A 22,291-nucleotide genomic window follows, 5' to 3' on the forward strand; every position below is an offset into this window, starting at 1 on the left:
GGATGTCTGGGAGAGGAAGGGTGGGAACAGTCCATGCAAAGGCTCTGAGGTGGGAACATGTCTGAAATGTTGAGGAACAGTGAGAAGGCCTATGTGGCTGGAACAGAGTATGTGAGGACAGCAGAAGATAATGAGGGCAAGGAGAGGACAGGGCAGAGTGTTCGGGGCAATGTTAGAGAATTTGGGCTTTTGCTCTGAGTGAGGTGGGAGCCATGGAGGAATGGTCCATGACTTTGGTGCTCACAGGCGCCTTCCAGCTACTGTGGAACATGAAGGTGGAAGTGGGGGACAGGGAGGTTATTGCACTGGTCCAGATGAGTGATGATGGGGTCTGGATGCAGGAAGTCACCCAGAGTCTACATTCCTACCCCAGTGTAGTAGACAGCTCTGCCTGTATGCATGTAATTCTGCATAATCCCACCCAACTCTAATCTGTTTCCCCACCTGTAAAATGGCTCATGGTCCTTCCTACTTCATGTCAGGTGTGGAAAGGTCTGTGGAAAGGTCTGTGCTAGCTGCCATGGAGGGTCTCAATGCTCCATTACTGAACAGATGCTATCAGAAATGAGGGGTACAATAAAGAACCCACACAGGGCTGACAACTCCAGTCTATCTGAGTGCTAAATAGTTTTTAATTCAACTCTAACTTTATTGTTTGTTGCATATAATATCACCCCATTATCTCTCCAGCCTTATCTTTGATTTCTCATACATACACACTCAGCTTCAACTACAGAGGCCTTATTGATCTTCCACACCAGGCACTGCCCTGCCTAAGTGTCTTTGCATGGGCTTTTCCCTCTGCCTGGAACATTCTTCCCCAGATATCTTCACAGCTCTTGCCTCCTCACTTCCTTCAGGTCTTTCCTCAAATGTCACTTTCTCCAGGAGGCCTTTGCCACCATCCTATTTAGTTTGGCAACTCCGCCCCCACAAGCACCCCTCCCCCTTCATTAACCTGCTTAGTGTTCCTATTCCTGACATTCTCCACAATATTCTCATGTATCACGTTCATGATCTCCCACGTGGGGATGTCAGCCCTGTGGGGTAGAGGTTCTGCTCCGTCTTCTTCAAACATGCACCCCCAGTGCCTAGAACCGGGCCTGGGATGCAGCATTTGTTGAGTGAATATGTGACTGTCAGATCTGTAAAAGGAGGAGGGTAACGGCTACTTCAGCTCAGACAGTGGAAAGATGAACTAAGGGTAACCTGTGAGTCACAAAGGAGAGGCTGTGACAGCAGAGATGCCCAGGGTGGGGGTGGGGGACAGTGCCATCACCCACTCAGGACTTTTAAAAATTGGGGTGAGAGTCACAATGACGTGAAATTTACCATTTAAAAGTGAACAATCCAGTGGCATCACATTTACATGTTGGGTGACCACCACCTCTTATCAGAACTTCATTCCTTTTTGTGACTGAATACTATTGCTTTGTGTGGATGGATTGCATTTTGTTCATCCATTCATATGTCAATGGACCCTGGTTTGTTTCCATCTTTTGGCGATTAGGAATCTCGTTGCAATGAACATGGATGTACACGTATTTGTTGGAGTCCTTGCTCTCAGTTATTTTAGGTACTTACCTAAGAGTTGAGTTAATAGGTCAAGGGGGAACTCTGTTTAACTTTTTAAGGAAGTGCCAAAATGTTATATACAACTGGTGAAGAGAGACCCCAATCTGATAGAGTTCTGGGAATGGGTTTACTCTTACTGAAGCTCCTGGCTCTCAGAATACATCATTTCTGTCTGAGACTGGTCATGACCATCAGCACTATTGCCCAAGACCCCAGAAACCTGTGATGGAGTGTGTGTGTGTGTGTGGGGGGGGGGGCGTCCAGCTGGAGAAATTGAGGCATGGAGAGAGGTTGACCTGGGCACTCAGGCTAACCCCCTTCCTTCCCCACCCTGGCCCACATTCTGGGACCCCCTTGCAGAGATCCTGGGAGGCAGGAGCTCTTTGTCACTGGGCACTGTGAGCCCCCAGCCCGCCACTCCCAGGAGCCCTTGCAGAATGGGGAAGAGGCTGAGAGCTTTGATAAAGAAACAGCACTGAGTGTTATCAGCTCTGTACTGCACAGCTTCCTGTTGGCCACTGTCAGGTCCTCCACTGTGCACCTCCTTCCCCCCGCGCCCCCCCTCCCAGCCAATCCTCTTCCCCACTTGGGCAACCCCCAGCCTGGGCACCTCTTTCCATCTCTCTTTTCTGTTCTTCCTCTAATGACTTCTCTTTAGAGACTTAAAACATTTTATAAAAGTTCCAAGAAAAAGTCTTACAGGGTCTCAGGTTCATAGAAGCATTTTCCCATTACCAGTCCTAGATGGTTTGGCTCAGTGGAAAGAGTGTCATCCTATGGACTGAAGGGTCCTGGGTCCAATTTCAATCAAGGGCACATGCCCAGGTTGCAGGCTCGATCCACAGTGTGAGGCATGCAAGAGGTAGCCGATCAATGTTTCTCTCGCATCGTTAATGTTTCTATCTCTCCCTCTCCCTTCCTCTCTGAAATCAATAAAAATATTTTTAAAAAGAAAAAATATTTTTTTAAAAAAAATTCCCATGACCTCCGAAACCGGTTTGTCTCAGTGGATAGAGCGTCGGCCTGCGGACTGAGGGGTCCTGGGTTCGATTCCGGTCAGGGGCACGTACCTTGGTTGCGGGCATATCCCCAGTAGGGGGTGTGCAGGAGGCAGCTGATTGATGTTTCTCATCGATGTTTCTAACTCTCTATCTCTCTCCCTTCCTCTCTGTAAAAAATCAATAAAATATATTTTTAAAAAAATTCCCATGACCAACTTTAGTTTACTTTATTTATTTATTTTTAATCTTATAAGGACCCCTCCCCATTAGCCCCCCACCAAGAACTGGGACATGACCTTGCTCTCTCTCTCCACCACCTCAAATTCTGTTCCTTATTCTCTCATTTATTTTTTGGTTGTTTGTTTTCTTGCACATCTGTATGCCAAAACTGTGTTCATTTTCTCTGTGTCTGAGCTTTATGACAAAGGTGTCTTTTGTATGGGGCTATGGGGACTTCCTTTTTGTTCAAGATTCTACCAAATTATTAGGTCATACCTTTTGAATATATTTTAATTTATTTGTCAATTGTACCTCAGTAAAGCTGAAAAAAATAAGATTCTCCTACAAAATTCATCAAGCAAATTAAGATGTTTGTATGTCACTCAGTGATTAGAATCAAGAAAGGAGTATGTTGTTAAGACCCAGCCATCTCATTGCATATCTCTATGGTTCTTTTTCACAGTTGTGTAATATTCCAATCCACTCTCTCCAGTGCTGGAGGGAGCATTAAGGTTCCATTAAAGTCATAATGGTCATCGTGTTCCTGGGCTGCCTTAAAGACCATTAGTATGCCCAGGCAGTGTAACTCAGAGACTGAGCATCAACTATGAACCAGGAGGTCATGGTTTGATTCCTGGTCTGGGCACATGCCCAGGTAGCTAGCTTGGTCCCCAGTGTGGGGCATGCAGAAGGCAGCCAATTGATGATTTTTCTCTCTCCCTCTCCCTTCCTCTCTGAAATCTATAAAAATTTATTTTTAAAAAGATATTAAAAGATCATTGGTGTTGGCCCTTTTAAATATCTCACCCTTCAGTTGGCTCTTACTTTCTTATTGATCACTGGGAGGGGATGAAGCTGGGGACACTCTGAGGTCCAGCTGCCCCCTTAGGAGTTCTCAATGCTCCACCTGGAGGTGGGGGGGAAGGCAAGGCACCTACTGCCCAGATGTCCTGTAGCTGCCTATAACCCCACCCCACACCCAGCCCAGCCTCCAGTGAGCTCAGCGTTGATGGGGAAGGAGAAGTGGGTTGCTAGGACCTGGCGTTTGTGGTTGGTGGTGTCCCTGAAGGTTCCTGAGACCTTCATTTCCTAGAAGCAGAGAACATTCAGGGGTGACAGCTCAACCCCCATTTTCCTACCACAGTAGGAGTTTGGGGTGAAGGATACAGAAACGTGTCCCCCTCTAAGGCATCACAGCCTCTTGCTTCTCTTCTCATCACTTTGGGCTCCACCACCAGATCTCCATTTATGTCCACATTCAAGCAGACACATTCCTCACCCTCCACCCTGAGATTCCTCAAGTCTCAATCCCAGAAACTCGGAAGCCTGGGCAAATCTTGGGGACCCAGGCCAGGAGGCACACATGTGGTGCCCCCACCCACACTCTGCCTCAGGCCAAGGTCCCAAATAGCTGGGCTTCCTATACAGGGTGTCCCAAAATAATGTGTACACAATTTAACAGCTGACTGCTCAATTTTGAAAATGAAATGTATTTTAATGAACACTGTCTTTATAATTATTCAAAGTGTGTATATACACTTTTGGGGACACCCTATATTTAGGAGGTCCCTCAGCAGTGCCAGGGAACTATAAGTATGGCCCACTCAATGTTGCCTCTCGAATCCTTGGGCTGGGCTGTGCTGGGTGGGAGTCAGGGCTCAGGAGGATGCAGCTGGAACTGGGCAGGGTCTGACCAGAAGTATCTGGTCAAGTGAACTCTGAAAGCTTGGCCTGGGGAGAACCCAGGTGTCCAGCCCGCAGGAGGAGACAAAGGATTCATTGTCCTACCTGACCCTGGGTCTGGGGTCAGGGCTGGCTAGCAGCCCCCCAACCTCTTTCCTCATTCTCTGGGGCTTCCTGCTTGGGGACAGCTGTCTGGCCTCACAATAGCTGTGCCTCCCTCCAGGGGCTTCCTGTTATGCCCCCTTCCATCTGGAGACACGAACTGGGGCTTGGAAGGGATCTGGGCATGGGCTCGTGGCACAGGACATTGAGGTCCCCTTGTCTTTCACACAGCAGAGGTCATTGCAGAGAGGACAGTCATCCTAACAGCCACTGCTGGGGGTGATCATCTGGGCAGTTGACCAGAAAGCTACAGTTCCCCGCTCCTCAGGGAACCACTGTCCATTCCCTGCAGGTCACTCCACTGGGGAAGGGATAGAACAAAGGGGGAGAGAGGCACCTGCACAGTGAAGTCAGGTGAAGCAGGGAAGGTGGTCGCCTGTCAGTCTATCCTGGGGAACAATGGATTGGCTAGCAGGGGTGGGGACATCTGGCCCTCAAAATCATTTGGTCTGGCCCTGCCAAGGCATTAGGAGTGAGGACATTAAATGTTTGACCAAATATAGCAGGCTAATTTTTAAGTTGATAATTTTGTATGGCCTGTGAATGATGTTATAAATATCCAAATGGTCCTTGATAAGTAAAAGGTTCTCACCCCTGGGCCAGGGGATGGAAACACACAAAATGTTAGAAGGTTCAAATCCCCAGAGTCCTCTCTCTCTTCTTGTGCTCCCTTTTGGTCTGTGACCCGCACTCACCCCTGCGTTCCAGTGCTCGCCTCCATAGCCATGTGACCTTAAGCAGCCGCACAGCTGGACTGGACTGGATTTTAATAGGGAACAGATGTTCTGGGCAATGACCTTAATTCTGGCCCTGCTGAAGACAAGATTGGACTTCTTCCATGACGAGATGGACAGAGATGGGACCTTGAAGGGGGAACCCGCTTAAGCTTACATCATCAATAAAGCTTTCCATGAAACCCCATCTTCCCCTGCGGCTTCAGCAAATCTTTTCCTTGAAGCACCCCAAGAACTCCACTTCCACTGATAACAATAGGATGGTACTAATGTAAAAAGCATTCAGACCTGTAAAGAATTTTGTGAGTTTATTTGAGCCAAACTGTCTACATATACCAGGAAGCAGAACCTCAATGAATTGAGATAATGCTCTGGAGAATGAGGAGTTCATACCTTGTTTTTGTAAATTTACCATCAAAAGGAAAATACATAAGTGGGTTACATGAAATTCATCAGTGATAGATTAAGGAGGTGTGATAAAGTGGAGAAACCTCTAGGATAGGGTAAAAAGTGAAATGATGCACATATGCATCTTTTACATAGATGGATACAGGATAGTTTAACATAATTAACAGTTGACAATTAACTTGATAACAATAACAATGAGAAAATGTCCTGGTGCCATTTGTTGTGCCCTGAGGGGTCTGAAAAAAAAAAAGGACTTACAAGTTACCCAGACATTTCACAGATATGTTATCTTAGAGGCAAATAGACAAATGGGCTCAGTAAAGATCTAAGTTGATCTTTGTCAGGGAAAATACTGGCCTAGGACAAGACTACCCACCATAACCTGTTTGTAGTTAAATATTTAATTTTTAGAACATCTTTTGTGGTTATTTTAGGTCTTTGAGTTTGCACAACTGCCATGCAGGCCTTCCCTGAACTAGTCAGGTTACCATATGGTCCCTTTTGTCCACACATCCCCCTTTTGGTCAAAATCATTCCAGAGGATGCATTGATGACCAACCTTCTGGTTGGATAACGGAGTACCCACGGTACTAGGAAGGCTCATTCCTAGGAAGTCTTGGTGTCAACATTTGTCTTGCTGAACAGGATGGACTACTGGGGATGGGGCAAGACCAAAACCTTAGCTGGCATTCAAGGTCAAATTATCCTATCTAATAAAATAGTAATATGCAAATTGACCATTACTCCGCTATTACCCACAAGCCATGCCCACCAGCCAATCAGGAGCAAGTATACAAATTAACCCAACTAAGATGGCTGTGAGCGAGTAGGAGGCTTGGATTTCCCGGCAATGGAGGAAGCCAAGCTTTCCACACCTCCTGGCCGGCCCAGGCCTCCACTCAAGGCTACAAAGTTTCAATTATAGAAGATAAATAAATCCCAACAAAAATGGCTGTGGCCATGGAGAAAGGAGGAGGCTTGGCTCTGCTCAAGGCTGCAAAGTTTCAATTATAGAAGATAAATAAATCCCAGATACCAGGGCCTCCACTTGGGTCACTGGGGGGCATGGCCGGCCTGAAAAACACCACAGGCCCCTCTCCCAAGCCTCCCCACACCCCAAGGGAACCCCAACCCTGATCCGGGATACCTTTCAGGGCAAACCAGTTGGCCCCTACCCATGTACCAGGCCTCTATCCTATCTAATAAGAGTAATATGCAAATTGACCAACACGCCAACACACAAGATGGCTTCCCCCATGTGGACACAAGATGGCCACCACAAGATGGCTAGCAGGGGAGGGCAGTTGGGAGGGACCAGGCCTGCAAGGGAGGGCAGTTGGGGGTGATCAAGCCTGCAGGGAGGGCAGTTAGGGGTGACCAGGCCAGCAGAGGAGGGAAGTTGGGTGCAACTGGGCCTGCAGGGAAGGACAGTTGGGACAGACCCAGGCCTGCAGGGGAGAGCAGTTGGGGGTGACCAGGCCTGCAGGGGAGGGCAGCTAGGGGCAAACAGGCTGGCAGGAGAGCAGTTAGGCATCAATCAGGCTGGCAAGGGAGTGGTTAGGGGGTGATCAGGCTGGCAGGCAGAAGCAGTTAGGGGCAATCAGGAAGGCAGGCAGGCGAGCAGTTGGGAGCCAGCAGTCCTGGATTGTGGAGGGATGTCCAACTGCCCATTTAGGCCTGATCCTACTGGGATCCGGCCTAAACGGGCAGTCAGACATCCCTCAAGGGGTCCCAGTTTGGAGAGGGTGCAGGCTGGGCTGAGTGACACAACCCCCTGTGCACAAATTTCATGCATTGGGCCTTTAGTATATATATAAATGTTGTTTAAAAAGGCAGATAAATGGGAGGCAGTCAGATCCTATATGTCCTTGTTAAAAAGTATTTTGGATCATTTCTAATTTTTGAGCCACCATGATCTGAGTCTTTTTGCTGTTTGTCTTAAGTTTTGTTTTTCTGCATCTAATATAGCATTTACATATCAGGAACAAAAGTAACAATACTAAGCTAATGACACCGATTAGGAACAGAAAATGTCTAATACTAGACAAGGAAAAGTCTAAGGGGAACAAGCACCCCAGCCCACCGAAAAACCCTTTACATGTATTATCATAATCTTTTATTAAGAGAATTATATGTTTTCTTCCTTCATCCACTGTCATTTGTACCTTATGATATGTTTGGCCAGATGAATTAAGTCTCTCTATTATTGGATTACCTAAAAGCTCTAATTTTTCTTCTGGCCAGTTAGTTTCCATAGAAATGACTTCATGGGGAGAATTAAGTTCAATTTTTCAATACATTGGTTTTTCAGTATCAATATCATAGGTTTTATGAACCTCAGGCAAAGTTATTCTGCCTGTAATTTCAGTATTATACTATATTCCAGTATTATTTAATGTAAACTTGGTGTTATTACAGTAAAAATCATTTAGTATAACAGAAGAGTTTTTTAAACCCTTCCAGCAAAAACGCCCCTTTCCCATATACCATATATTGTTATTCGTTGAGGTAGATACAATAGGCCAGGACTGGGTGAATTCAGTATTCCATATGGATTGGGGCATAACCATTCACCTTTCTGACTTTCACAATCAGACAATGAGATAGGTTCCCATTGTTTATTATTTTTAAATATGGCCCATCTACTTCTCATTGGAAGTATTCTAGTATTATTGAGGATGGTCCCTATGCCGGCCAGTTGAACTACTGGGAATTAAGCTTAGGATTTAACCGAGGCACCTGGGCTTTTAAGACACAACGTCATAGATTACATTTTCCATCCAAAATTTTTCAAATTCCTGGGCAACCATAAGTGTCTGGCCTGGGCTTCTGCAGACATTATAGTTGGCCATTGTTTCATAGCCACTTCAGATTCCATTTGCATTAGCATAGACAATAGGTCCTGTTGAGTTAGGGTATAGGCAGGCTCCCATTGTTGGGTTTATGCATGAGTTTTTATAGTCTGTCCAGTCTGTTCTATCCATGAAACTAAGGCTTTATTGTCTTTCCATGCTGCTTCCCACCCTTTTCCTTCTTCCTGAAACAGCATTACCTCTATATGACCTATTTGAGATAAAGAATCTTTTTCTAATGAATGACATTCTTCATTAGCTGCAAGTTCAGCTTGTCCCAGGATACCAAGGCCAGCCCCTACTCCTCCAAGTATTCCCCTTTTGCTTCTTTTAGGGGGTCAATGTTGTTGGATCTACCAGGAATGTTGTTGCCATTGGGTAGATATGGCTTGGGAGCAGTTAGGGTATACTGAGTGGACCCAACAATGTTGAGTTTCCCATGCCATAGTTAAATGGGTGAAGGTGACCTCCAAATGAGCTAGAGTTTGAGTATTTCATAGGGCTTCCCACAAGCATCTGGGATGCAAGGATGGTGGGGTAGTTACAGACATATCTACCCACCAAGTGATCCCAGTAATTTCTGGAATGGGGATCCATCGATTTCTTTCTTGTTTCACAAACATCCAGCCACAAGAGAATGTCTGGTGAGTCTGAGGACAAGATATACTACGACAGATAGGACAGGCTGCTGCAAGCCTTTGGCCATCCATATCCAGGTGTTTTTCTTAGCTATTCATCATCCATCTCTATAGCTATACAATATTCATTCAGATTAGATCCATATACAATTCTACCAGTGGAAATATCAGGGAGGTATTCTTGGAGGTATTTGCCTAAGGTGGGTCCTTTATAGTAGATATAGCCAGAAAAAAAATGTACCAAAGCTTATATTGATAGTAGGAGAAGACCAATGTGTGGCCAACAAAGCATTAATTTCACTATCATACCTGATAATCAGAACATCATTGTGTAGTAGGTGGGAAAGATTAGCAGGTATCCAAGTTAAATTTTTCATATCTAATAAGGGAGGAGGTCTGGGGAGGCAGATATTGTTTCCACTAGGAAACCATAAGGAGGATAATAATAATATGAAAATCATTTTATGTACATTCAATCATTAACAATCAGATGATATAAAAACAAGGTCCAAGCAATTTCAGTTTGTGAGCATACAGGCCTTGTTGACGTCGTCTTGGGATAGCTGTCTGCCTCCGTGGTCAGTGACTTCTCCTCCTCGAAAAGTCTCAGCTGTTTCTCGTCCTTGAAAAGTCTTTGATCTCCGCTGCAGACAGAGATGGGTGTCAGAGATGGGAGTAGAAGTCCATTCACAGTCAGGTGCCTTTTATAAATGCGAAATGTGAATCCATGAGCTAACTTCTTTAAGTTTAGCTGCACATGGGTTAGTTAGTAACACCCGGTAAGGTCCACTCCAACGAGGTTGTAGAAGAGTCTTTTATTTGGTATCTTTTCCAATACACCAAATCTCCTGGTTGTAAGCCATGATCTTTGAAATCTTTGTCTCCCGGGAGCACACTATGAAATGAATCTGTTACCAATTTATCAATTTCTTTAGATTGGTTAATTAGCCCTTGACAATAATGTAAAATGTCTCCTTTTAGCAAAGTTGGTTCATATGCCCCTTCATCCAGATGCATAAGGCAGCCAGTGACTATTTCATAAGGAGAAAGCTTATGTTTACCAAAGACCTCAGGTTGAGGAGTACTATAGGGAGAGCTTTTGTCCAGAGGAGATTAAAGGCTTCTGAAATTTTGGCTAGTTGAATTTGGATTATACCATTGGTACGTTCCACCAGTCCAGAAGATGGGGGGGGGGGGGGGGGTGATGGGCACAATGGAAATGCTGTAGTATAGGCCAAATGTTACATATGGATTTTATTATTTGCCCAGTGAAATGAGTCCCTCAGTCACTATGTAACTCAGAGGGAATTCCCCAATTAGGAATTATTTTTTCAAGTAACAATTTACCAACTGTTAAGGCTGTTGCTCTCCTGCAAGGGAATGCCTCAACCCAGTGAGAAAACATACAAATCATAACTAATATATGTTTTTAACCCTGAAATGATAGCATTTGGATAAAATCCAATTGTCATCTTTCAAATGGGCCCAAAGGAAGTGGGAAATGTCCTTGGGATCCATGGAGTGGTTTTCCTGGGTTATATTTTGGACAGGTAGAGCATTTGCTGTACATTTTATCAGCTACTGTAGGAGAAGGTTTCCAGTAATATTGTTTACTCCAAGAAATCATCTTTTCAGGACCCCAATGTGTTAGGTCATGTACATGTTGAAGTACAGGGAGTTGGGCCCCTACAGGTAAAATAGGTTTCTGATTGGGTCCAAACCATATCTTTCTATCTGGGTCAAAAGTTCCCCTCTTTTGTTGCCATATTCTCTTTTCGTCTTCCGTGGCTGTGTGTTAAAGATAATCTTTTATTGATTTAATAGGAAGTAAAGAACATTCTCGGGTCTGGATAACTTGACTGTTCAATGCTGCCTGATTAGCTGTAGCATCAGCAGAATGATTTCATTTTGCTTCCATGGTGGTGGCTTTAGAATGCCCTGGGATTTTTATAATTGCCAATTGTTTTGGTTGCTGTATGGCATCTAAAAATTCTGCAACCAGTTTTCCATTTTTTATGGGCTGCACAAAGGAAGTTAAAGAGCCTTGCTGCTTCCAAAACATTCCAAAGTCATGAGCTACACCAAATGCATAGCAACTCTCAGTGCAGATATTGGCTACCTGACCTTTGGCCAATTGACAAGCCCGAGCCAAAGCAATTAGTTCAGCTTGCTGGGCAGATCTGATTCCAGGCAGATAAGAACTTTCAGTTATATCCACCATGGAAGTTATTGCATATCCAGCTTGGAAATGTTCTTGTTCATCCTTTGGATAAGATCCATCTGTGAACCATATTAAGTCAGCATTATCAATAGGAGTTTCCTGTAAACCACTCCTAGGAGTAAGTAGGTGGTCAGTAAGTAAAATACAATTGTGGGTATCTCCATTCTGTAAAGAGGGTAACAAAGTGTCAGGGTTAAGGCGATTACACCGAGTTAAAATAATATTAGGTGCGGAGAGCAGGAATACTTCATAAGAAGCCCGTCGACTGACAAAGAAGTGTTGAGTGTGATGAGACTTCAACAAGGATTCAAGAGAATGAGGAACGTAAATAGTTAAAGGGGAGCCCATGACTATCTCTTCTGTCTGTTTACATAATAGGACTGTAGAGGAGATGGCCCTCATGCAGGGAGGGAGCCCTTTTGCCACTGAGTCTAGTTGCTGACTCTAATACCCTACAGGTCGATGGTGATCTCCGTGTTTCTGAGCACTCCTAAAGCATTGCCCTTACTTTCACAGGTGAAAAGGAGGAAGGGAAGTTTATAGTTTGGATGCCCCAGAGCAGGAGCTTTAGACAGTACTTCCTTTAGAGTCTCTACAGCTTGCTTCCCTTCGGGGTTCTACTGAATTGGATCAGGTATATCGGACTCTAACAGGGCATAGAGAGGCTGGGCTATCAATGAAAAGCGTGGAACCCAATTTCTACAATATCCAGTCAAGCCCAGGAAGGCTCTAAGCTGCTTTTTTGTTTTTGGAAGAGAGACAAGATAGGATTCCTCTAAGTCTTTCAGGGTTAATCAGTAGCCCATCTTTGGATATGAGATGGCCAAAGTATTTTACTTGAGGTAAGCAAAACTGAAGCTTATCCTTTGAGACCTTATGTCCCTTTATGACTAGCTGTTGCTGTAGGTAAATTGTGTCCTTTTGAGGGTCTAGTAATGTCCTAGAGCAGTGATGGCGAACCTATGACACGTGTGTCAGCACTGACACGCGTAGCCATTTCTGATGACACGCGGCTGCTGAGGCGGCCACATGCCGAGGATGAAACATTTGCTGCTTCTGAGGATGAAACATTTGTGAAATAATGTTTTTTCCTCAAAGTGGCACACTACCTGAGTTATGCTCAGTTTTTTGGCGAAGTTTGACACACCAAGCTCAAAAGGTTGCCCTTCACTGTCCTAGAGCATACAACTAAATCATCCACATACTGGATTAGAGTGGAATCTCTAGGAAATTTAACATCATTTAGATCAGCTTTTAATATCTGGGAGAAATAGGTGGGATTTTTTGTATATCCTTGGGGCATCACAGTCCAAGTAAATTGTTGATCTTCCCAAGTGAAAGCCAAGAGATATTGACTGTCCTTTTCTACTGGAATGCTGAAAAAAAGCACTACATAAATCTATTACTGAAAAATATTGGCAGTCCACAGGAATAGTTGATAATAAAGTATGTGGGTTTGGTACCACAGGATGTCTGGGAATAACTATCCTATTTATAGCTCTGATATCCTATACAAATCTTCATCCTTTCCCATTGGTTTCTTTACTGGATAGATAGAAGAATTTCAGGGACTTGTACATGGAATTATAAGTTGTCTTTTTAAGTAATCTTATATAATGGGCTTAATTCCAGTTAGTGCATCTCGTCTTAGAGGATATTGGCGAATATTAGGTAAAGGCAAAGTATTATCAATAGTTATTTTAATAGGAGTGGCTGACTCAATCTTGCCAATATCTGTACTGGAAAGGGCCCAAAGTTGCATTGGAACTTTCTGCAACAAACGTTCGGTTTCAAGATCATTTCCCTCTGGTGAAAGTTCCTTTAAAATCATTATTTTCCCAATTGGTTCAGTATCTGAATCATTTAGTTCTAAATACATTTCACCTTTCTGGGAAAAGGATATATGAGCATCATGGGTTTCTCTCCCTATCAGGTGAATTGGGTCCAATTTGACCAGTAAGAATATATGTTGCCCCGTTGTTGCAGAAGACCAAAGAAATACCAAGCACGCTTCCTAGAGAAAGGGAGGGACCCCGTTTATTAACACTAGTGGACTCTGGGAATAATTTCCAAATCAGAGTGAAGAAACACACAGAGGGCTTCACTTTTTATAACCTTCTGGGGTCTTTGTCTTGCAGATACGGTTCCACCTCCTTTTGTGGGCTTACAGGAAGGCTCCCAGGTGTTGGGGGTCCCCAGGCCATATCCAATGATCTGTCCTGGGGCCAGTGATAATGACACCTCCCCCCCAGGGTAGTGCATTGTTCACAGTTTTTATGGCCTGACACGCCTTGCAAGACCAGTTTCCTCCTCACCCGTAACATCCCCTAGTTGAAAGGGGACAGGTTCTGACTTAGAAACAGCAATTGGTTGGCTAGATACCCCTGAAGTATGGTAGTGTTGTAGCAACCATGCTTGGGTAAAAATTGCTGTTTAATATTTTAACCTTGCTGTTTTGGGTTCTGTACTCATTTAAAAGTTATTTTGATTTTCTGAACTTACGTATACTATCCCAATACTCCATTGATGATGGTTTGAATATCCCATTGATTGTGATCTCACTGGTCATAGAAGCACATTCCTGGGACCCAAGACAGTTCAATTATCCTAAATTGCCTTAGTAGCTACAGATAGTGCATTCCTGTTGACTCAGTGATCCCAGAATCTGGACAGCACAATTATTCTAAATTGTCCCGGTGGTCCCAGATAATGTGTTTCTATCGATCCAGTGATTCATAGATACTTTAGATAACTAACTTGCTCAGTTTCACTTCTGTAAAATTGCGAAACAGGTTCCTCATTCCAGACCCAGAGATGTAATCGATACCTTTGTGATATTCTGCCAATATAAGCCAGAAGTGGCAAGCTGTTCAGGGCTGTGAGGTCTGGAGAGCTTTTGTTCCCTCGTATGCCTCCGGCCTTTAATAAATGACTCCATAATTCGACTTTTTGAGGCATCCTTTGTAAGATGGGGGTTACACTACAACACCCCTACCATTTGTACAGAGGCTTTACTCCAAGGGAGAGGGAAACTTAAATGGGTAGGGTTAAGAACAGATAAAGTGGCCCCAGTATCCACAAGGGCTTTAATAAGTTCTCCTTTTATTAAGGTGACCAGACGTCCCGCTTTTGGCGGGAAATCCCGATTTTTAACAATTTGTCCCGCGTCCCGCGGCATTTTAAAAAAGTCCCGATTTTTGGAAAGAATGCGCTACAAGCTAGGGAACGGTGGGAGAACGGGAAGGGAATATACGGTTTTCCGCGGCCAGGTGGCTATTTAGCCAGGATATGAGTTTTATATTATTTTTGTTAATTTTATAATGTTAAACTTTAATAATAACAAATAATTGTTGAGAACTGATTATCGAGAACTGCTTATCAAATTTCGCATTGTTGATCAGTTGTTAGAATTCGACCACCATTGTTTGGACTTAATGAACAATGGCATTTTTTGGGATTGGCAACGACGAAAACATTTTGTAACTGTCTCTCAGACGATACACATCGTACTGCGTGCTAGTAAGCTAGTTAAACAAGTGATGTCATTACAAATCAGCTATTCAGATAATTTAGGTAAGTAATTTATTTATTTATTTCATAAATACATACATTTTCTTGAATTTAGCAGACAGTACTCGTATTATTTATATTTTATAGTGGCGGCAAAAAGTCTAGCGCTGGCCTTGAAAGTGACACTTACAACTTACGTTACGGCAAATTCAGAGGAATTTGTTTTCTCTTTGTAAATCCCATTTCAGTTTTCTACAGTCTTTCTTATGGTGGCCTGGCTTTTTGCAGTAAAAATAGACTCTTTGTCTCTCCTTTTCTAAGAGACTTCCGAGTAGAGCTAGCTTGATTGCTTAATTAATGAAGTTGTAAGTTCATAATTTGGGTAACTTTATCTGTTTCAGATAGCTGATCAGCCATAATAGCCAGTTCATCAGCATGGGTAGTCTGCCCGTTTAATTTATGTTGTTTGATCAAACTTACAAGTTCTTCATCTAGTCCTTCCAAAAATGCCGAATTTAGTAAGGGATCATTTTGGTGATCCTTGAAACTGTCTGGCAACAGACCTGAATATGGTTTGAAAGTCTTTTGAAAACGTTCAAAGAAATCAAGCACTATTTTATCGGGCTTTCTTTCACATTGCTGGATCTTGGTCCAGTCACATTCTCCGAGGAAAAATTTCAGGTATGGCTTGATAAAGCTAGTGGGTTAATTCCCTGCATTTTTTCTGACTGTCTCTTTCTGTTTTAAAAAATCATCTACAGAGAGAAACCAAGATGGCGGCATAGGTGAAACACCTAACCTGCAGCCGGGCACAACAATTTCAAAGGCACAACTAGAGGTCAGAACGGACATCGTCCAGAACCACAGGAGAGCTGGCGGACTGAAATGCCCACAGCTGGGGGGAAGGAGAGGGCCACGGGGACAATCGGGGGAGCCGTAAAAGCCTGAGGTATGGAGAAACTGGCGGAGACATGAGCGCGCGCGCCTGCGGGGAGGATGGAGCCGGAGAGGAGGGGGCGGCTGACGGCCTGGCCGGCGTTCACTGGCAGGAAGGAGATAAAGGCTCCGGAGTGCGCTAAGCGCCGGCTCCGACTGCACTGAGCGCCAGTTCCGGGCGAAACCCTGGGAAGTCAGGCGCAGGCTGGGGGAATGAATCTGGGCTGTGGGGCGCAGGCACAGAGGAGCGGGGGAAGGCAGAGCTCCAGAGGCGCGCACGGGAAGGGGCGCAAAGGACGGACTGTTGCCTGCGCCACTGAACTGCCCTAGCGGGAAGGAGACATAAGCTCAGGACCGTGCTGAACCCCAGTTCCGACTGCACTGAACCCCAGTTCCGGGCGAAACCCTGGGAGCCAGGCACACGCTGGGGGAATGAATTTGGGCTGTGGTGGCGGAGGCACAGAGAAGCGGCGGCTCCAGACTCGCGCACTGGAAGGTGCGCAGAGGACGGACTTTTGCCTGCGCCACTGGGTGGCCCTGCTGGGAAGGAGACAGGGACGCCAGACTGCGCTGAGACCCAGTTCCAACTGCACTGAAACCCAGTTCCAGGCGAGAATCTGGGAGTCCAGATTCATTAGGGGAGGGACTGGACTGTTTGGCAGTGGGCGAAATTCCAGGGCACGTTTCTCTCAGAGGTGTTTGCAAGGAATACAGAGGGACACAGACACAGGAGCCTCATAGGGCGGGGCTGACAGGAAGCCAAGGTTGTAGGCTCCACCCTGTAGCTCCGCCCCAGCCAAGCTGAGCAGAAGCTTTTTCCCGCTGAGTGCCTCAGGTAGTGGCTGACCCACACTGCATTGGAGACCCAGAAACGAGGGCATCTAGTGGTTGTTGGGAGATGACACCAGATTTCAATCACTTGCATAAGGGAGGCATTCTAGAGGCAGACTCAGTGAGCGCCAAGGCATTGCTGCATCAAGACCCGGCCCACAAACATGTCTCCTGCACAGCAACTCTTCCTATATGGACAAAGAGGGTCCTCACGGCCAATTGGCCTGGAGGACAATTCCTCCCAGTGACACCAACAACAATCAAGACTTAACTGTACAAAGGAGGACCAAGATGGAGACATAGGGCGGCAGCCTGATCGTTGCCTACCACAACAATATTGAGACTATGACGGGAGAGCAGAGCAGACACCAGCCAGAAAGACCGGGGGGCTGGCTGAGCAGATGCTCTACAACTAGAATAAAAGAGAGGGGTACGCAGGATGATGCTGATGCCGGTGACCCAAAGTCCACACTTTAAGAACTATGGCTCAGGCGACACAATGGTGGCCTGGAACGTGCTCGGCGCAGTTCCCCCGGCGGTCTCCGGCTGAGGGGACGGCTCCACTCGCTGCCGAGCACGGACAGACGAGCCCCTGGGAGACATGGGGTGGGAGACTCCGTGCTTGCTGACCTCCGAGTCCTTCAAGAATCTCAATGCCCCGAAGTGGCCAGGTGCGCACGCTCAGCGACTGGCCACCGTTGCAGACCCAAGGGCCGACGCAGCGACACCGGACCAGCCCACCGCCGGGCACCGGGCACACCGGAGCCTTGCCGAGCCCGCCGCCCAACGAGTTCTGCGGCAGCCGCCCTGGAGCTCTGAGAAAATGACCGAAGGAATTGCTGAGAGGGAATTGACCAACAGGAATTGGGATCAAGAAGACGAAACCCCGCTGAGACCCGAGTCCAGGCGAGCCTGCGAGCCTCTGGGCTCAGATGTGGTCACACGCCTCTGGGTCTAGGTGAGGCCTCACGCCCCTGGGTTTGGGTGAGGCCACACGCCCCTGGGTCCAGGTGAAGCTGGATTCCGGGTTCGGGTGAGGCCATGTGCCCCTGGGTCCGGGCGAATCTGAACCCTGGGTCCGGGTGAGGCCGTGGGCCCCTGGATCCGGGTAAGGCTGGGTCCCGAGTACGGGTGAGGCCGTGAGCCCCTGGATCCGGGTGAGACCACGTGACCAAGGGTCTGAGAGAGGTAACGCGCCCCTGAGTCCGGGTGGCTTCGTGCACCTAGGTCCAGGTGAGGCCACGTGCCCCTGGGTCTGGGGGAGGCCAGGCGTCCCTGGGTCCGGGTGAGACCGTGTGTCCCTGGATCCGGGTGAGGCCTCGTGCGCCTAGGCCCGGGTGAGGCCACGTGCCCCTGGGTCTGGGGGAGGCCAGGCGTCCCTGGGTCCGGGTGAGACCGTGTGTCCCTGGATCCGGGTGAGGCCTCGTGCACCTAGGCCCGGGTGAGGCCACGTGCCCCTGGGTCTGGGGGAGGCCAGGCGTCCCTGGGTCCGGGTGAGACCGTGTGTCCCTGGATCCGGGTGAGGCCGCGTGCACCTAGGCCCGGGTGAGCCCAAGTGGCCCTGGGTCTGGGAGAGGCCAAGCGTCCCTGGGTCCGGGTGAGACCATGTGTCCGAGGATCCGGGTGAGGCCGCGTGCACCTAGGCCCGGGTGAGCCCAAGTGGCCCTGGGTCTGGGAGAGGCCAAGCGTCCCTGGATCCGGGTGAGACCATGTGTCCCTGGATCCGGGTGAGGCCTCGTGCACCTAGGCCCGGGTGAGCCCAAGTGGCCCTGGGTCTGGGAGAGGCCAAGCGTCCCTGGATCCGGGTGAGACCATGTGTCCCAGGATCCGGGTGAGGCCTCGTGCACCTAGGCCCGGGTGAGCCCAAGTGGCCCTGGGTCTGGGAGAGGCCAAGCGTCCCTCGGTCCGGGTGAGACCATGTGTCCCTGGATCCGGGTGAGGCCTCGTGCACCTAGGCCCGGGTGAGCCCAAGTGGCCCTGGGTCTGGGAGAGGCCAAGCGTCCCTGGGTCCGGGTGAGACCATGTGTCCCTGGATCCGGGTGAGGCCGCGTGCACCTAGGCCCGGGTGAGCCCAAGTGGCCCTGGGTCTGGGAGAGGCCAAGCGTCCCTGGGTCCGGGTGCGACCATGTGTCCCTGGATCCGGATGAGGCCTCGTGCACCTAGGCCCGGGTGAGCCCAAGTGGCCCTGGGTCTGGGAGAGGCCAAGCGTCCCTGGGTCCGGGTGAGACCATGTGTCCCTGGATCCGGGTGAGGCCTCGTGCACCTAGGCCCGGGTGAGCCCAAGTGGCCCTGGGTCTGGGGAGAGGCCAAGCGTCCCTGGGTCCGGGTGAGACCATGTGTCCCTGGATCCGGATGAGGCCTCGTGCACCTAGGCCCGGGTGAGCCCAAGTGGCCCTGGGTCTGGGAGAGGCCAAGCGTCCCTGGGTCCGGGTGAGACCATGTGTCCCAGGATCCGGGTGAGGCCTCGTGCACCTAGGCCTGGGTGAGCCCAAGTGGCCCTGGGTCTGGGAGAGGCCAAGCGTCCCTCGGTCCGGGTGAGACCATGTGTCCCTGGATCCGGGTGAGGACTCGTGCACCTAGGCCCGGGTGAGCCCAAGTGGCCCTGGGTCTGGGAGAGGCCAAGCGTCCCTGGGTCCGGGTGAGACCATGTGTCCCTGGATCCGGGTGAGGCCTCGTGCACCTAGGCCCGGGTGAGCCCAAGTGGCCCTGGGTCTGGGAGAGGCCAAGCGTCCCTGGGTCCGGGTGAGACCATGTGTCCCAGGATCCGGGTGAGGCCTCGTGCACCTAGGCCCGGGTGAGCCCAAGTGGCCCTGGGTCTGGGAGAGGCCAAGCGTCCCTCGGTCCGGGTGAGACCATGTGTCCCTGGATCCGGGTGAGGCCTCGTGCACCTAGGCCCGGGTGAGCCCAAGTGGCCCTGGGTCTGGGAGAGGCCAAGCGTCCCTGGGTCCGGGTGAGACCATGTGTCCCTGGATCCGGGTGAGGCCGCGTGCACCTAGGCCCGGGTGAGCCCAAGTGGCCCTGGGTCTGGGAGAGGCCAAGCGTCCCTGGGTCCGGGTGCGACCATGTGTCCCTGGATCCGGATGAGGCCTCGTGCACCTAGGCCCGGGTGAGCCCAAGTGGCCCTGGGTCTGGGAGAGGCCAAGCGTCCCTCGGTCCGGGTGAGACCATGTGTCCCTGGATCCGGGTGAGGCCTCGTGCACCTAGGCCCGGGTGAGCCCAAGTGGCCCTGGGTCTGGGAGAGGCCAAGCGTCCCTGGGTCCGGGTGAGACCATGTGTCCCTGGATCCGGATGAGGCCTCGTGCACCTAGGCCCGGGTGAGCCCAAGTGGCCCTGGGTCTGGGAGAGGCCAAGCGTCCCTGGGTCCGGGTGAGACCATGTGTCCCTGGATCCGGGGGAGGCCTCGTACACCTAGGCCCGGGTGAGCCCAAGTGGCCCTGGGTCTGGGAGAGGCCAAGCGTCCCTGGGTCCGGGTGCGACCATGTGTCCCTGGATCCGGATGAGGCCTCGTGCACCCAGGCCCGGGTGAGGCCACGTGCCCCTGGGTCTGGGAGAGGCCAAGCGTCCCTGGGTACGGGTGAAGCCAGATCCTGGGTCCGGGTGAGGCCGTGCGCCCCTGGATCCATCCGGGTGAGGCTGGGTCCCAGGCCCGGGTGAGACCACGCGCCCCTTCGGTATGGGTGAGGCCACGTGCCCCTTAGTCCGTTTGACGCCGTGCCCCTGGGTTCGGCCGAGACCAAACCAGAGGGAGTCGGACCTCCATTACCACCATTTGTCCACCATCCAGAGCTGAGGGGTCAGTGCTGACATGTACACATAAGGAACTACTGGACATTGAAATTGGGTCTCAAAAGAACTGTTGGTCCAGGGGGAAGCTCGCTACAGATTGATTCATTTGCCTGTCAGCATAACTATTATTGCTCGTCTCACATTCAGTTCTTATTAGTATATATCTAGTGACATATGATCTCGCTCATCTAGGGGAAATGATGAACAACATAGACTGAGGAACAAGAACAGAACCAGAAGCAAGGAGGCATCGATCGGACTATCGGGCCTCAGAGGGAGGATAGGGGAGGGTAGGGGGAGGGTGGGGGGGGGGGGAGAGTTCAACCAAAGGACCTGTATGCAGGCATATAAGCCTATCCAACGGTTAAGTTCAACGGGGGATTGGGGCATGCGTGGGGAGAGGGGTGGGATGGGAATGGGGGGATGAGGACAAATATGTGACACCTTAATCAATAAAGAAATTTAAAAAAAAATAAAATAAAAATAAAAAATCATCTACAGGAGTATGCAGTGAACCTTATTCAGCCATTCTGTTGCCTTGCTCTCAGAAACCAGTAGGTGTATTAATTGGAACAGGTCAGAATAGCCAGGATCATATGTTCTAACAGTTAGATCAAATTCCTTTGCAAACCTATCAGCATTCTAGTGAGGGTCAGCAAAATCTTTAGTTGGGTTTCTTAATTCTGTTCTAGTCCAAGGAACGTATACAATCGCAGGATCCCCTCTACCTGAGACAGGCTTTTCCGGGAAAGAAGCTGCTAGAATTCTTGAATTATCTTTGTCTGAATTTGTATTCTCATTTCCCTCTAGGTCAGCAGGGAATGGTAGTAGAGGAGATACAGAAGGAAGAAGAGAGGTGGAGGGCAAGTCTGCACAAGGCAGCTAAGAGAGCAAAGGGTATAGCGGAGGAGCAATAGAAGGGGGAGGAATGGGGTCTTGGCCCTTACTTGCTTCAGAAACCTTCTTTAGTTCAGAGACAGTCTCTACAATTTTCTTATTAACTTCCTGTAGGGAAGATATTTTTTCTGATCCTCTTCTAGAAGCCTCTAATTTCTTTTTTTTTTTTTTTTCCAGGCTTAAATCTCTCCCATTCCTTTATTTTTTTATTTTTATTTTTTAATGAATCTTTATTGTTCAGATTACAATTGTTTCTCCTTTTTCCCCAAATATCTCCCCACCACCCAGTTCCTACCCCCCCCTTTTCCCTTACCTCCCCCCCCCGCTGTCCTTATCCATAGGTGTATGATTTTTGTCCAGTCTCTTCCCATACTCCCCACACCCCTTTCCCCCTGAGAATTATCAATCCACTCCCATTCTATGCCTGATTCTATTAAGTTCACCAGTTTATTCTGTTCCTCAGATTTTTAATTCACTTGACTTTTAGATTCACTTGTTGATAGATATGTATTTGTTGTTCATAATTTTTATCTTTCTTCTTTTTTTTCCTCTTTTTAAATAATACCTTTCAGTATTTCATATAATGCTGGTTTGGTGGTGATGAACTCCTTTAGCTTTTTCTTATCTGTGAAGCTCTTTATCTGCCCTTCAATTCTGAATGATAACTTTGCTGGGTAGAGTAGTCTTGGTTGTAGGTTCCTGCTATTCATCACTTTGAATATTTCTTGCCACTCCCGTCTGGCCTGCATGGTTTCTGTTGAGAAATTAGCTGATAATCGTATGGGAGCTCCCTTGTAGGTAACGAACTGTTTTTCTCTTGCTGCTTGTAAGATTCTCT

At 48.3% G+C, this 22,291-nt stretch overlaps 1 protein-coding gene across 1 annotated transcript in view; it reads left to right on the forward strand.

Annotated features, from left to right (window-relative positions):
- Positions 1-212: 212 nt before the first annotated feature.
- LOC103304566 (adhesion G protein-coupled receptor E2-like) overlaps positions 213-22,291 on the forward strand; it is an 89,440-nt gene continuing 67,361 nt past the window's right edge. Inside the window, exon 1 of the mRNA XM_054718331.1 lies at positions 213-393. Coding sequence (XP_054574306.1) covers positions 213-393 — 181 coding nt within the window. The remainder of the gene's footprint in view (positions 394-22,291) is intronic.

Source organism: Eptesicus fuscus, chromosome 6, assembly GCF_027574615.1.
Source record: "Eptesicus fuscus isolate TK198812 chromosome 6, DD_ASM_mEF_20220401, whole genome shotgun sequence".
In the NCBI taxonomy this organism is placed as follows: Eukaryota; Metazoa; Chordata; class Mammalia; order Chiroptera; family Vespertilionidae; genus Eptesicus; species Eptesicus fuscus.